Consider the following 16,676-nt stretch of genomic DNA (forward strand, 5'->3'; position numbering starts at 1 on the left):
TTTTTTTTTTTAAGATTTTATTTATTTATTTGAGAGAGAGAATGAGATAGAGAGAGAGAGCATGAGAAGGGGGAGGGTCAGAGGGAGAAGCAGACTCCCCGCTGAGCAGGGAGCCCGATGCGGGACTCGATCCCGGGACTCCAGGATCATGACCTGAGCCGAAGGCAGTCGCTAAACCGACTGAGCCACCCAGGCGCCCAGAGCTGATTAACTTCTATAAGAAAGCCTCTTTCCTCGTTTGAGATGTGAAAGAGACTGCAAAAGTGCAGATGCAAGGTAGTTTGTTCTTGTTACCTGTATTGTTAGTTATTTAACGAGTCAGTGAACATAAATCTTCAGGAACAGTTCTGTAGCATTAAACATGTACCCCAAACTACACATAATCCTTGACCTCTTACACTATGACAGAACATTAGTTATATTACCTCCTTTTTTGTGTATGGGATTCTTTACATGGGTTAACTCTTAATGCAGAGAGGAAGTACCATTCTAGTCCTGTGGGGATTTTTTTGTTGTGGTTGTTATTTGCTCATCTTACTGACCTAACTGAACCACCCATTTATTTGAAAATTGTGGCACAAGAAGCAGCGTCATGGCTGTGTTCAAGTACGTGTGCGTGCATTCCCTGCATTATGCATATCATAGTTGCAAATGCGCGGATGCAGCTGATGACAGGAGAACACAGGCAAGAACCAGGGCCCTGGACTCGGCCTGCAGATTTCCAACCCTAGACTCACTACTTTGTAGGTACAAAATCCCCTTGGACTCTGTGCCTGATGATAGTGATAGTACCTGTCTTACAGAGTCGTGATGATTGAATTAGTCAATTCATATGAAATACTTAGAAGTGTGTCTGGCATGAGACAGGTTTCTTGCTGTTATTAAATAGTCTTTATACCCCTTACGCCACGGTCACTCCAAACAGCAGAAAGGCCCTCCTGGGCCAGGCCTGCCCCTGGGAGACTCAGGTAGCTCACTGCTTCTTCCCTACCAGCTGTCTTCATTTTTTGCTCCATGGTGGACATGCTGTGTTTCCCTCTTTCTTTTTCATAGATTATTTAAAAAGAAGTTACTGCTTAATGTTTTTCTACTGGTTTTTGTACTTTTGTGCGTGTGTGTGTGTGTGTGTGTCTCTCTCTCTCTATATATATATATGGTACATTTTAAGTGAAGTAAGATTTAAGTGCTATTCATAACATTTTAATGAAGGAGGGTTTCAGTGGGAAGTCAAAGAAAAATGCATTTAAGATTCTGAACAATTTTTGGGCGCCTGGGTGGCTCAGTTGGTTAAGCGACTGCCTTCGGCTCAGGTCATGATCCTGGAGTCCCGGGATCGAGTCCCGCATCGGGCTCCCTGCTCAGCGGGGGGTCTGCTTCTCTCTCTGCCCTCTTCCCTCTCGTGCTCTCTCTCATTCTCTCTCAAATAAATAAATAAAATCTTTAAAAAAAAAAAAAAAAAAAAAAAGATTCTGAACAATTTTTATTACATACACACATATGCACCACAGTGAGGTTGGGTTATTTTTTAAAAAATAATTGTAAAAGGAAAAACTAGATAATTTTAGGATCAGAAAGGAAAAACATGGAGATAATAGGTACAAAAATTGTTAATCCTTATTGATTTTGTTTAATATGTGATAAAATTTCTGATTTAATATCATACAATATATGCTCATGGAACCCTGATCTCTGAGGTTATATGCAACCAGTGTAGCTTTGTAAAACAACACTATTCTCTATATTTGGGTAAGTGGGAGGCTATTCATTGTCTGGTTTTATTTTGATGAGTGGTATTTTATTATATTAAATTTATTTTTAAAAACAATTGTTTTAATAATATATGTTTTCCAAACTGTTTTTGGATAGTGTACCTAGCTTGATCAAGTCAAAGATGGTACTTCTCATACCAAATCTGATCTCCAAATTGTTAATAAAAATGTTAAATCTTGGAGTATCAAGAAAACTATCAAAAATTTTACAGCCTAATGAGGGAGATACAGAAGTAAGGTGCTGTAATACAATGTATTGCAGAAGTGTGTACAAGGTACAGTGTGAGCAGTGAGGAAAGACAAGTAAATCTTTGGGGGAGTTAGGGACTGCTTCTTAGAAGAGAGGACTCTCCAACTGAGTTTTTGGTTTGTTTTTTTTTAAAGATTTTTTATTTATTTTTTTGACAGAGAGAGACAGCAAGAGAGGAACACAAGCAGGGGCAGAGGGAGAGGGAGAAGCAGGCTTCCCATGGAGCAGGGAATTTGGGAGTTGAGCTGATTAACTTCTATAAGATGTGGGGCTCGATCCCAGGACCCTGAGATCATGACCTGAGCCTAAGGCAGACGCTTAACGACTGAGCTACCCAGGCACCCCTCTCCAACCGAGTTTTAAAGAATGAGTAAAAATATCACTGATAAACACATTCATGGAAGAAAGGAAGGGCACATCAGAATCTCTCAGGATATACTAGTTTAGTATGCACTCCAATTCCCGAGGATTATCGAATTAGATACAGAGAATAACATGATCGAATGTGCATTTCAGAAAGTTTATGCTGATAACGCAGTGGAGGGCAGGCCAGTCTGAAGGCCAGGAGAATAACAAAGTGGCAAAATAGATCCAAGAGAATGATGGCGATTAACACACACACTGTTTCCAGATTTAGGGAACACAAAGATGAATAAGGTTTATACTGAAGGACCTGATAATCAACTGCAAGCGTTAGCTGTGAAAACAAATTCTTGGTTTTCTAGTCATCAGTGGAAATAGATTGCCTTCTTAATGGAAAAAGTAAATTAACTTTGCTTAGATAGGAAGAACTAGACAAAAAGTTCACTACCTGTCCTAGTGTCGGGGTCAGATACAGAGGAGATGGTCAAGGAACACCAGTGTGTTCCTTGGAGATATTTGTGAATCCTCACTCTGTACATTAAGACTGTCAGGCATAAGAGAGCTTATCTATTTAATTTTATGTATTTATACCACACATGATTCTACAGAGTGTATGATAAGAGTTAGGGGAAACATGGGCAGTAAAATAGTAACTTTAAATCAGTTTCTGATTGTTGACAATATAGTTACTGTAATAAACCGTTGGTTCAAATCTTGTATCCTGAAGAAATTATTAATAATGCTAGATTATCCTGTCTTCTTGTTTTATTAACATGTGGGGAGTGTCCATTGTGCAGAATATAAGCAAATTCATAGTACTACATTCTGTCTCTCTGTTAATGTCAGTCTTGAAACTCATTTCCTTCTGGTATGTTTCTGTATAATGTGAGAAATCAAAATGGAGAAAGGTATATAATTTTTCCCATTTGTACTGTTGTGCTTTAAAAGTACATATAGTAGTAATACTACTAAAATAGTTGGCATTTATATTACACTTGACAGTTTTTAAATTGCCATTATTAATACATCATCATGTTTTATTTTCAGATAGTGTTTAAATTATAAGGTTGTTTTCATGCACAGTATCTCTTTTGAGCCTTGTGATAGGTAAAACAAGAAATTATTATTCTCATTTCAGATATTAAAAAAAAAAGCAAAACTAAAATTCAAAGAGATTCTAGCTAACATAAAATCGAGTTGGGACTAGAACACAGATCCTTTGACTTAGTCACCTTCTACCAGGATGGGATTCCTTTTTCGGCCACTAGGTGGTGACAATTTGTTAAGACAAAACTGATAAAATTTAGGGTTTAACTTTGATCTAGGACGTATAGAACCTGACAAGTGATATAACCAGATTATAAGAATTTTGATAATATGAGCATTCTGTCAGAATTTTGAAGCAGGGAGAATCAAGTACTCCTGGAATTACACCTGAGTAATTTACATGGATGTTCTAAATACCTATCGTGAGAGAGATAGTTAAGGGAATTATGGTCTATTAATACAATTGAATGTTATGTAACGATCAAATACTGTATGTACACATATAAGGAACTTTATGAGTGTGTGTTCAATGAATAAAATTATGGATTTTGTAATTCTGTTGAAAGACTTAAGTCAGTATGATATCGAAGAAAAAATAAGGTACAAAAATTATACATGTTGAGTGTTTAACTATTAAAATGAACTTTTAAAAACCTGTCAGAATTATGTATGAGTAGTGAAATTTTGGATGACTCGTTTTATTTCTTTCTGTATGGTGAAAACACTTTATACACTGGATATATATCAGTGTATTAATTTTATAATATTTAAAATAAAAATGAAGGGATAATTGGAATGACCAAGATGAAGATTAGCACCAAAATTTCCAGGCTCCCTTTGTCCTGACCTTATACAAGTTTCTTCTGAAGCTCTTTCTTGGCCTAAAACTTGAGAATGATAGCAGATTCCTACTTTCTTTTCACATATGTATGCCTTTGTTAAACAACTTGTGTTTCTTCAACAACAATGAGAACTTTAAAGGCTTGGAACTCCTGTTCCAACAGCTTTTTCTGGAAGATGATAAGTATTTTGTTTACCCTATAAATATCAGAGAAAATAGACAAAGATATATTCCCAAACTTTTTGAGACTTTATCACAGTTCAGTCTGAATAACTATAAAACATAAGTTAAATGGAAGAACTGTTGAAATTTGAAGGGAGGGTAGATTTTATTACATTCTAAAAATCCTGATGGTAGACTTGAATTTGTAAGTATTTTTTTTCCTCTGGGTTTTGTTTTCAGATAGATTAGTTTTCCCAGTATAGTTTTTTTATACATTGTTTCTGTTTTATTTTATTTAAAGAGTTCATAAAAGCTAGGTTTATTATTTTTTTAACATGTTTTATTCAGCTTGTTAATCTTAAATATATGTTGAAATGTTAACTCTTGACGTTTTAATACTTTGCCAGCAACTATAAATATACATTATAACCATTACCTACAATGAGTTTACTATTTGGTATTTACTTATTGAACAGTATATTTTATATTGCATTTTAGACATTTAGATGGAAATTGAATTCAAATAACTAGTCTTTTGTGTTAAATTTCCTTCTATTAGAAAAAAATATACAAAGTCCCTTTTCATAGTAAGTTGGGATGCTAAAGGTGATTGTATTATCAAAGATGACTGGTGAGAAGTTGCATTACCTCACAAGATTATAATTGGGTAAGGGACTTAGATTAAATCTTCAAATAATAAGATTTCAATGAGTACATTTATTTTCACTGTAAATTATAAGTATTGAACATGAGGGTCAATGTCTGCAGGATGCATTTATGTTTGTTTGTAATGACATCTCAGATGTGGGAAAATGTTTTCTTTCTTACTTTTGGTTTTGTTCTTGTTATAGGCTGGTTTCATTCAGGGAGCTCTGAAACCACACTAAGTGATTAAGTTACCCTGGTCAATAAAAATGAAATGTTGGAGGGGGAGATTTAATCTGTAAAATTTTCTCAATATGGATGGTTTTAAAATAATTTTTTAAGTTATTTTTGCTTGCTAATCTGTTTCATTCACCTTTTATCTTATGATCTTTAAATCTCTATCATATTAAAAGATCACATTTAATGATCCTAGCCTCAACATCTCTTTATGAAATGTTTTCATTTTGCTCCATTTATGAATTGTGAAGCTTTTTTCAATTATTGGTGCAGCTTAGATTACCTAGAACTTCATTGTCCAATGTGATAGTCCTTAGCACATGTGACTATTTAAACTTAAATTTAAACTAGCTAAAATTAAATAAAATTAAACATTTAGTTCCTTAGTCACACTGGTCATATTTAATATATTCCTTAGGTACATTTGGCAAAAATACAGTTCAAGCTCTTGGATTTCTCCAAAAAGTAAAAACTTTGGTCCTACAGCGTTGGTATCTATAGCATATGGATTTCTTTTAAATCATGACCGTATTTTCACTTTCTGTTCTTACCCATTTTACCTAATCCTGAATTGTCTGCCTTGCAGCTATTGATACTTTTCTAAGACTATGATTCTCATACATTTGATTTATAGGTAGAAGAGCTTTTAAAAATTAGACATATACTTTGAGATTGTGTTAAAGGGTCAGGGGCTGACTTTAGGAATCTTTATTTTTAAGGAGCCAGATTTAGGAATCATTGGCCTGGGGCACACTAACCATTCACTCCTGCTTTTTCTAAACTTTACTTTTATATCCAGTCAGATCACCAAAGAGCCACGTTCCCTGATGATATAAATTTGTCCCCTTGCAGAAATATTCTTACCGAACCACAACCAATGTTTATTCGTTTATTCAGTAAAATACTTACTAAGCGCCTGCTATGTGCCAGGCACCGTTCTAAGTGTAGGGACGGTACACCAGTGAATAAAACAGACAAAAATTGCTGTTTGCATGAACCTTATAGACTACTGAACGTTAAGTCTTTCTGTCCCAGACTTACATAAAAGAGTCAAGAACAGAAAATGCTGTATGTAAAATGTCTGGTTTTGAATTTTATGTTTAATAAAGATCTCCTTGATAAATTCCACCCAGGAATTCAGTGCTAGTAGAAGCTTCTAGTAGGATTTGGCATGATTCCTTCTGTTAGAGAATGTTGTCTTGCTACAGGGAAGCAGTTAGAAGACCAGCCGCACCCCTAATTTCTGCTGCCTCCCCATATTATGGTCTGTGTCTCTCTCTCTTTCGTTCCTGATCTCTCATTCTTCCAGCAACCCCATCTCTCCCTCCCTCACATTTTCCCCTCATTTTAGAGATGTAGTTTTATTGTGAACAGTGTGTTTGGTTATAAGCAACCTAGAATTCATTTTGTAAGTAAATTGGAAAAAGGGGAGATCTAAAGCGATGAAGGAAGTAAGCATTTGCTAAGATTGGTTCTTTGAACTTGAAGGAAGGCTGCAATTGTATTCTGGGAGATAGGGATTCTTATTCTTAAACGGAAAGTAGGCTTCTGTATTCACAGTAACTGTAAACTTTGGAAGTCCTTGCTCTTTGACTTTTACAAGTTATTATTGAAGCATTTGTATATAATAGATTTAAAAACTTGGTGGAAACCCTGGGGCATCTGGGTGGCTCATTTGGTTAAGTGTCTGCCTTCGGCTCAGGTCACGATCCCAGGGTCCTGGGATCAAGCCCCACACCACCTCCCTGCTCAGTGGGGAGTCTTCTTCTCCCTCTCCCTCTGCCGCTCCCCCTGCTTCTGCTCCCTCTCCCTCTTCCTCTCTCTCTCTCTCAAAATCTTAAAACAACAACAGCAACTTGGTGGAAACCCTAAGGATCATCTAGTCCAACTATCTAATCTTACTGGAAATGAGATCCTGGGTTTTAAATAATTTACCCCAAGGCAACTGCTAGAGTGTCACTGGTAGGATTAAAACTCAGTTTCCCTTTATTTCACTGTGGTCCTCTTTCCACCTGACTTTAAATTAGAAAATGTTTCGTGTGCCTTTAAATATGATAAATTTAAGAGATGTTCGTAAACTTTTTATTACTTTCATCCTATAATATATGGTTTCTAAGAATTCAGCTAAACAGACTTTTATTGAATTGCCACCGTGTACTCACCACTGGGCACGGAAGATGAGGAAGCCAACTCCTCGGCACATGCGCACCATAGAGTGGGGACACTTTGCTGAGCTCCTCATAAGCCTGCAACCACAGTGTGCTGATGGAAGAAAGAACTGTTTCTTACCCTCAAGGATTTCAAACTCTAGAGAACTAACTTAGAGTTGCTAAATTAAAACTTGATAAGAATTCTATTTCAGAGTGTTTGCTTTATAACCCACATACTGTATCCCATAGCAAAACTTGAGAAGAAAAAGAGCAGTCTATAACTGGAACTGTAACAAAACCCAGGAAGTTTCTCATTCTGTTTACTTACAATGAGAGTTTACCAGAAACACTCATCTTGTCTGGGGCATGTCCTGTTGATCAGTGTACGCATTCACAGGTAATGTAGTCCAGTGGTTTTTAAACTTTTTGGGAATCTGATGCACATATGCGACTTTCACACTCAACTTTAAGATGTGTATGCTGCCTCCTCCCCTGCCAAGCCCGTTCATGATCTCTCATCAGACGTATCTGTGTCTGTGGCTGGTGGGGGGGGTTATTTTGAAAGAGACTTTCAAGTGGTCCTCATCCATGGTGAACTTCTGCTACTGATGAGACCCTATTATTTCTTTCTGGTATGTTGAAAACCACAGATGTAGTATTTATCATGCACTGTCATTATTTACATCTTACGTACTTCTTAAAAATCTGAACTTCACAAGCCTAGTAATCTTCACTCATACATTGTATCCTGGGTCCAAAATGATATCGGCCTGCCCAGTAATATTATTAGACATTATTAAATAAATAAATAAAATATAAAAATAAAAAAATTTAAAAGCAGTTCTATTTTAATAAATACTGGAGGATAGTAGAGAGTACATTAAGGTCTGTTGCAAGCAATCTGGATTCCAAAAGTCCTAGCTTCACAGCTATAATTAGGGGCGCATCCTTAAGGAAGCACCTAATCTTGGGCCTGGTTCACTTCATCCGTAAAAGGAGATTGTAGTAAATTCAAATTTATAGTCTCTAAGGACTCAGCTTTACACTTTGTTAAGTGAAATAAAGCAGGCATCTGGAAATGAGATCTGGATTCTACACCAATGTATATTTTTATATTTCCACAAGTGTGTGGCTGTGTGATTTACTTTCTATACTTACTTCTCACAAAATGTAAATCGGACACCTTTTAACTCTCACTCCAGCGGGGGCATAGCATTCCAGGTCTCTAGCCTGCAGTTGGGCCACCGCGTCCTATACCTATCTCCATATTCTGTGACGTCTCTGGTGCTCCCCTCGAGGACAAGGGCCCATGTATGTAGTACATGTCCTGCTGAAGGGAGCACGGGGACCGTGCATTTTAGTCTGCATATCTCCAGTGGCTAGCACGGTGCTCGGGCACATAAAAGACAATAAAAATTTGTTAAGTGAGTAAATTATTTTTTAGCTCCTCTGAAAAAGTTTGTATAGGTACGTATGTTTTAATTATGTTTTAATTACACCATCGTAAGTCGGTTTCCAAAACGATATTGTAATTCAGAGATATTTTAACTAGCTCACCAAATTTTTGATCATCTTCCCTAAAAGATCACTAAACATCTATTATATGGCAGGCCCTAGAAATAGAACTCCTCATGGGTCTCGGAGCTTGGCAAGTAAGACAAAAAGATGCATGTTATTAATTCTGGTGGCAGAGTGAGGACTCCTATAATACAAGTATAAGCAAAATGTAAGTAGACATTAGAAGTTTGAATAACACTTGTGCTATGACTCATATCTTGGAATTATGATAAGTATTTTAGTCAGTAAGTATGATTTCTTTAATTCCCAGCTCTTTTTATAACAAGTCTCTTTACCAGTGATGACATAGATGAACCAGTGTTACTTACTCATTGCAAGTATTTTTTTAATGAGCTAGAAAGTAGACTAAGTTGCTTTTTAGCACTGTCTCTCTCTAAAGGTCTCCAAATATTTTAAAACATGCGTGGAAGCCTGACACAGATGGATCTTGTTCTAAATTATTGTCTCATATATTCTGCTTTTTCTGATAAGTGAATTTTTGCTTCTTTTAGGAGGATTTTCTATGGGAGGGTGCATGGCAATGCATTTAGCATATCGAAATCATCAAGATGTGGCAGGAGTATTTGCTCTTTCTAGTTTTCTGAATAAAACATCTGCTGTTTACCAGGTAAATTTTTAAAAACAAAACAAAAGCAGGCATGAAATATTCACACATTGAAACTAAAAATTGATAATTAAGCAATAACGATTGCTGCACAGAGCACTGCTGGAAATCCATCCCCAATTAGTTAATATTAAATATTCCAGCTGGTCATTAATGTTCAGGAAATGCCATAGAAAGAGTATTGTTAAGCACAGTGTCAAAGGGGAAAGGATAAAAAGAATCTATGTAAGATACATATGTATCCCTTACACATAATAAAAATACGGGTGATTATAGCAAGGTTTGTTTATTATGTCCCGAATGTAATCAAAACAAAGACTCACCTTCCCGATACCTGTTACATAGCAACATGCTAATATATGAATACAGTACCTGAGAGCATTGTAACTTCCTGCCTGAAGTAGAAGCAGCAGATACAGAAATGAAAACTAGACTGTAATTTTTCCCTTGATTGTCCCTGCCTTCCTCCGTCCTTGCACCCTGCGTGAAGAGGTCTGTCTGACCGAGTCTCACAGTCTCTTCAGGAAGCCCTCTGACCATGTTTGAGACGGTCCTCTATGGAGTCACTGCTGGTCGCATAAACTAACTGCAGCTCACGTGATGCTGCAACCAGCTGAGCCCCCAGCTAGGACCACCAGGGTACACCTTAGACTGCACCACGACTGCTGCTTTTCTCCCTTGGAATATTGAAGCTTGGGTAAAATTGCAATTTTTCTGCCCTGTGTGATTTCCCAGAATGACGTTCTTAAATGAATTTCTTAAACATTCCCATTTCTATATCCTGTTCTCTAGGCTCTTCGGGAAAGTGATGGTGTGCTCCCTGAATTATTTCAGTGCCATGGTGCTGCAGACGAGTTAGTTCTTCATTCTTGGGGTGAAGAGACAAACTCAATGTTAAAATCCCTAGGAGTGAGCACGAAGTTTCATAGTTTCCCGGGTGTTTACCATGAGCTAAGCAAAGCTGAGCTAGAAAAACTGAAGTCATGGATTCTTACAAAGCTTCCAGGAGAACTGGAAAGGCAAAGTGAATGAATCAAGGTTGATTTGTTAAGCTACATGTCATGCCTCTGCGAAAAGTGGTTTTTACTGCCAAATTACAATTTGATAAATGATAATTAAAATATTAATAAATATGAAGTGTACTGATTTATTTAGTAGTTATTGAGATGCTTAACACCACAGATGTAGCATCGTCTTATTAATGGTAAATATTTAGACAAACATCTGTGGATTGTTTTTCAGATACATTTGTAAATGGAGATCTTTTGAGTAATTAAATATTTAAATTTAAAAAATAATGTAAAGTGGGTTTAAGTAAGGGCAGTGAGAAGACATGAAGAGGCTTAATATGGCATTTTATTTAAAAGTGTCCTATTTTGTTCCCAAATATTTGGGAATATTTTAGATACATTTGTTACCGATTTCTAATTTAAAGCCATTGTGGTCAGAGAGCATACTCTGTTACTATTTTGTCTATGTTCATGAAGGCTATTGGTCTGTAGTTTTTTTTGACCCCATAAAATGAGTTGGGAAGGGTTTTCTCCTCTTCTATTTCCTGGGAGAAATTGTATAAAATTGGTATTAATTTTTTCTTTAAATGTCTGTTGGAATTCTCTAGTGAAACCATGTGGCCCTGGAGATTTCTGTATACTGTACCCTTTTAGCTCATCACATTCTACCTTCAAGTTCATTATACCACCTCACACTTAGTATAAGGACCTTCCGTTTTTCCCTTCCTGGTCTTAATGCTTTTTTTCCCACTTGTAAATATGCTATAAATAGCATGTACCATAAATCTGACAACATATTACAACTATCTTATTTAAAGTCCGTTTTCCTTTAAATCAACTTAAATAATGAGGAAAACATCTTATATATCTACCTGTGTAGTTACCACCTCCTGTGCTCTTCAGTTATTTTTGTGCTGATATGTGTTTCTGGTATCCTTTTCATTCTGCCTGAGGGACATCGTTTAACTAAATAATTCCACTGTAAATGTGCTGTTAATGAATTCTTTCAGCTTATATGTCTGAGGAAGCCTGTGTTTTACATTTGTTTTGAAAAGGTACTTTTCACGGAGTATGAAATTTTGGATTAACATTTTTTTCTTCAGTATTTTAAACATGGTGTTCCACTCTCTTCTTGCTAACTTTATTTCACACAGTATATCTGTTGTTATTATCTTTGTTTTTCTGTATCTAATGTTTCGTTGTGTTTTTGTTTTTGTTTTTTTTTACTCTTGATGTTTTTAAGAGTTTATCACTGATTTTGAGTAATTTGATTGTGATAGATATTGGTCTGGGGGTTCATGTTTCTTATCTTTGTGGTTCCTTCTCATCTTTTTGGGTGGTTCTTTCTCTGGTTTCGGATAGTCTGCTTGCACATGTGTGTCATAAGTACTCTGCTGAATAGTCCAGGTAAACTGTGTCTAGGTGTCTGGAGTTCTCTTTCTGTGCAGCTCGCTCTTCTCTGGTACGCCATCCTACAAATTCTAGCCATCCCAGTCTACTCAGATTCTTAGCTCTGCTTCCCAACACAGGAGTTCTCCAAGCTCTGCATGAAGTGCTCCTCTCAGCTCTGTGGCCTGGGAGTTCTCGAAATGGCAATAAGCTGGGGCAGTCATAAGGCTCACCTTGTTTCCTTCCCCTTCTGTCAGAGACCACTGACCTTTATTGCCTGATGTCCAGTACTTTGAAAAACTTAGTTTCCAGGATTTTGCCTTTTTTGTTGTTTCAGATGAAAGAATAAATTCATTTCCTATATTACCTCAATGGCTGGAAGCTACACTAAATTATCCTTTGAAGTTTAATTTTTTTAATTCTTTTATATCCAGTTTTTCCAGTGCTCTTCATTCCTTAATGTAGTTTCAGATTTCCATATGATATCATTTTCCTTCTGCCTGAAATACTTTAACGTTCATGATAGAGCGGGTCTGCCACTATTAAATTCTTTCAACTTTCGTATGTCTGAAAAAGTCTTATTTTGTCTTCATTTTTTTTTTTTTTAAGATTTTATTTATTTATCTGAGACAGAGAGAATGAGAGACAGAGAGCATGAGAGGGAGGAGGGTCAGAGGGAGAAGCAGGCTCCCCGCTGAGCAGGGAGCCCGATGTGGGACTCGATCCAGGGACTCCAGGACCATGACCTGAGCCGAAGGCAGTCGCTTAACCAACTGAGCCACCCAGGCGCCCCCTTGTCTTCATTTTTTAAAGATACATAGAATTCTAGGTTGACAGGGTATTTTTTTTCCTTTCATTACTTTTAAGATCTTACACTATTCTAGTTTGCATTTCTTTCTGCTGCTTTTCTAATCTTTTTTTTCTTCCTCTGACTGCGTTTACAATTTTCTCTATCTTTAGTTTTAAGCAGTTTGATATTATGATGTGCTTTGGTGTTGTTTTCTCCATTTTTCTTGTGCCAGGTGTTTGTTGAGTTTCTTCTTTTTAGATTGTAGGTTTATAGTTTTCATCAAATTTAGAGACATTTTGGCCACTGCATTTTCAAATATTTGTTTGCCTCTTCCTCTTCTCTTTTTTGGGGGACTTTAGGCTTACTGGTGCTTATTCCTTTTTTTTTTCCTTTTTTTTTTTTTCATTCTTCCGCTCTGCATTTCATTTTGGATAGTTTCTATTGCTTATCAAGTTCATTCATCTTCTGCATTGTTTGTCATTAATCCTACCCACTTTATTTTTTATCTCAGATACTGCACATCTCTAGAAGTTCTATTTTTATTTGTTGCATTTTATATTTAATATGCTTATTCTCCTCCTTGAATATATGGGATATAGTTAAATAGCAACTATAATAGTCTTCTTTATTCGGTCCCTCATCTCTGTCATTTGTTAGTTTCTATTGATTAATTTCTCTTTCTACTAAGGATGATACTTTCTTGCCTCCTTCCTAGGCCTCATGATTTTTTGTTAGATCCCAAGCACTGTGAGTTCTACCTCATTAAGCACTGGGCTATTTGCATTTCTATAAATAGGAGCTTTGTCACTGAACGCAATTAAATTACCTGGAAGGTACTTAGAAACAGTTTGAGCCTTTCAGCCTTCCTTTTAAGCTTTCTTAGGAGGTTCCAGAGCCCTGTTTCTCCAGGACTGATTTTGCCCCACTCCTCAAGCAGCGCCTTGTGGGTACTCCAGCAGACACTTGCTGGACTGTGAGGTTCACAGTCTGGCTAGTGTAACACAATCGTCCCAGCCCTCTGTGAGCCCCAGTGATTGTTTCCTCTGTTCCTCGTGGGTCACCCTCCCCTCAGACACCTCTCTCTGATGGTTAGTGCTGGAGTTGGGGTGGGGGGGAGGATCTCTGCAGATCTGTGGCTCTCTCATACTCTGCTCCGTGAACTCTAAGCTCCTGGCTCTCCTGGCTCCCTCTGGGTCTCCCTCCTCACACTGCAGCCCGGAAACTTTTCACACACAAGCTGAGCATTTGTTATTCTTAAGGAACTGCCCTGTACTGCCGGTGTCCAGTATCTGAAAGCACACACATGTTTCAGCTGTTGAGCTATTTCAGGTTGAAGAATAAGTCTGATCCTTGTATCTCCATCTCGGTCATCTTGGTCATAAGCAGAAGTCCCTTTATTTGTCTTGTATTTAAAGTTATCAAATCTAAATGTGAAGAGGAAGGGTAGGAGAGAGAAAGACTGATAAAATTTAATAAAATCCAAAATCCCTTTGCAGAAGACTGGGCAGGGTTTTAATTATCCCAAGCTTTTATTGACCTTCAACTCCTTAAACTTTTAAATGCCTTGGCTTGAATATACACAGTATCACTCATGTATAAAACCCTTATGGCTGCAATTTACCCTAAGAGTACCACATATGTATGGCATAAAGGAGGGTATCTGGTCTATACATTTCAAGTGTATACATCCCAAATATAGTGTAAGGAAAGGAATCCAGATTTTTTTTTTTTTAAACACTTGTCCTGTCACTGAGTAATCATGTATTCTGGCATAAGCCCAGCCCCTGCCACGGTATACTCTTCTGTGAAATTGTTGTCTGAAGATCAAGCTATATAACATGTGTAAAAGACTGTAATAAAATATGTTAAACAAATTTAAGGTGTTACTAGTATTTGTTAGTATGGTTCTAAATCCATCTCCACAAATACATCCATGCATGGAGGATATATCTAAAATTTTATGTGGCTATAACGTTCAATCCAATTCTCATGCCTCCCCATTGGGCTAGTAGGATATCCGCTGTGTTATCGTGAGCAGCATGTTCAGGGGAGATCCTCCAGGCTCCAGTTCTCACTCACTAATCTTGAGGTACCTATTGTCCATATGCATGTGGTCTCTTAAAGCCAGGTTTTTGGAAAATATATGCCAAGGCTGGAAACACCAGGGCTTAAGGTATCCTCCTAAAGAAACCACTCAGTTGGGCGCCTGGGTGGCTCAGTTGGTTAAGTGACTGCCTTCAGCTCAGGTCATGATCCCAGAGTCCTGGGATCGAGTCCCACATCGGGCTCCCAGCTCAGCGGGGAGCCTGCTTCTCCCTCTGACCCTCTCCCCTCTCATGCTGTTTCTCTCTCTCAAATAAATAAATAAAATCTTTATTAAAAAAAAAAAAAAAAAAAGAAACCACTCAGTCATTCCTTTCATGTCCCATCCCAAATCTCTCTGTTGCTTTACCCACAGAAACATTTCTGAAGGCAAGGGAATTGAAATAGCTGTGGTACTTTCTTACATGGGAGAAAAAAAGTGGCAAGAAGAAGAAAATGTACATCAGTATCACAATAAATTATTATATGTTTATGTTAGGGAGACTGGAATTTTGCAAGGGAGGAGAGATAAATCTAGGATACGAGTGAAGGGAGACTTGCACTTTTTACTCTTTTGTTTGAATTTTTATGGTGTGCTTTATTACTTTCATGATCTGTAAGTGAAGCAAAATGTTGATTGCTAGTATTTTTTCTCAGCTGAAATCTGAATAAGAAAGATCATCATCAGTAGTAAGGAGCTTAAATGTATTCTTTATAGGAAGTTGAGTATTTTAATTGATGTATAACAAAATGAGCTGAGAACAAAATATAAAGCAGAATGACAATTTGGCTATTGATAATGTGTGGTACTTTGATATGTAAAAGAGAATGTCCATATATCATTTAGCCAGGATGTATTTAAGCAAAAAGTCTTTATCATATAAAAGGGATTTCTTGATTTATAAGAGGACAGAATTACCAAAGCCATGCAAACATTTCAATACCAAAAGCATGCAGATACTTCAAGAAAATTCAGATTATATGATACATAAAGTCGGTTCATAAGACTTTGACTTGGAGTAATTTTAACACATGAAAAGTTAGAATTGTATTTACAGAGAAATATGCTGTTGTATGTATTTTAATTTTACTTCCCAGTTTGCCCTTTAAAAATATGTTTCTGTGGGTGTACACATGTAAACTCTTCTGAAGTAGCCTTAGCATATTCCTACAGTGAGGGTAAGATGTGTGTGATATCTCTATCATATTTGTTAAATTCTGCCATTTAGCTGCAACCGAATTTGTTCCATACAACATTGAATGAAGACTGCTATGAACAGGACTCTACAAACCTCAAAGAGTTAGTGATTATCTTTTTGATCTTAGGCCATATCAATGAAAAAATAAATTCCTATCTGTGAACCAAAATAAATTTGAATCCCTTGCCTCCTTTTGGCTAAGCAGCCTCCCAGAAGGTGTACCAACCAAGCCAACCTGTCATTGTCATTAGGAAAAAGAAGAATCATACTCAGGAATGATCAGGAGGGGGACACCTGGGTGGCTCAGTCGGTTAAGTGGCTGCCTTCACCTCAGGTCATGATCCCAGGGTCCTGGGATCAAGTCCCGCATCGGGCTCCTTGCTCAGCAGGGAGCCTGCTTCTCCCTCTGCCTGCAGCTCCCCCTGCTTGTACTCTCTCTCACTCTATCTCGCCTATGCTCTCTCTCTCTTTAGCAAATAAATAAATAAAATCTTTAAAAAAAAAAAAATGATCAGGAGGAATCCTGAATTTTCAAAACCGTTCTGTATAATCTCCCAACA

General features: G+C 37.1%; 1 protein-coding gene across 6 annotated transcripts in view; it reads left to right on the forward strand.

Moving 5' to 3' along the window:
• The window catches only part of LYPLAL1 (lysophospholipase like 1), a 38,845-nt gene extending 24,136 nt beyond the window's left edge, over positions 1-14,709 (forward strand). For 5 of the 6 annotated variants that reach the window (XM_081825181.1, XM_081825183.1, XM_081825184.1 and 2 more), the window contains 2 exons: positions 9,534-9,649; positions 10,439-14,709. In XM_081825181.1, coding sequence (XP_081681307.1) covers positions 9,534-9,649; positions 10,439-10,678 — 356 coding nt within the window. In that variant the 3' untranslated portion in view covers positions 10,679-14,709. The remainder of the gene's footprint in view (positions 1-9,533; positions 9,650-10,438) is intronic. The other variant, XR_014146598.1, reaches the window with a different exon arrangement.
• The last annotated feature ends 1,967 nt before the right edge of the window (positions 14,710-16,676 follow it).

Source organism: Leptonychotes weddellii, chromosome 6 (genome assembly GCF_054177405.1).
Source record: "Leptonychotes weddellii isolate Sample4059 chromosome 6, ASM5417740v2, whole genome shotgun sequence".
Lineage (NCBI taxonomy): Eukaryota > Metazoa > Chordata > Mammalia > Carnivora > Phocidae > Leptonychotes > Leptonychotes weddellii.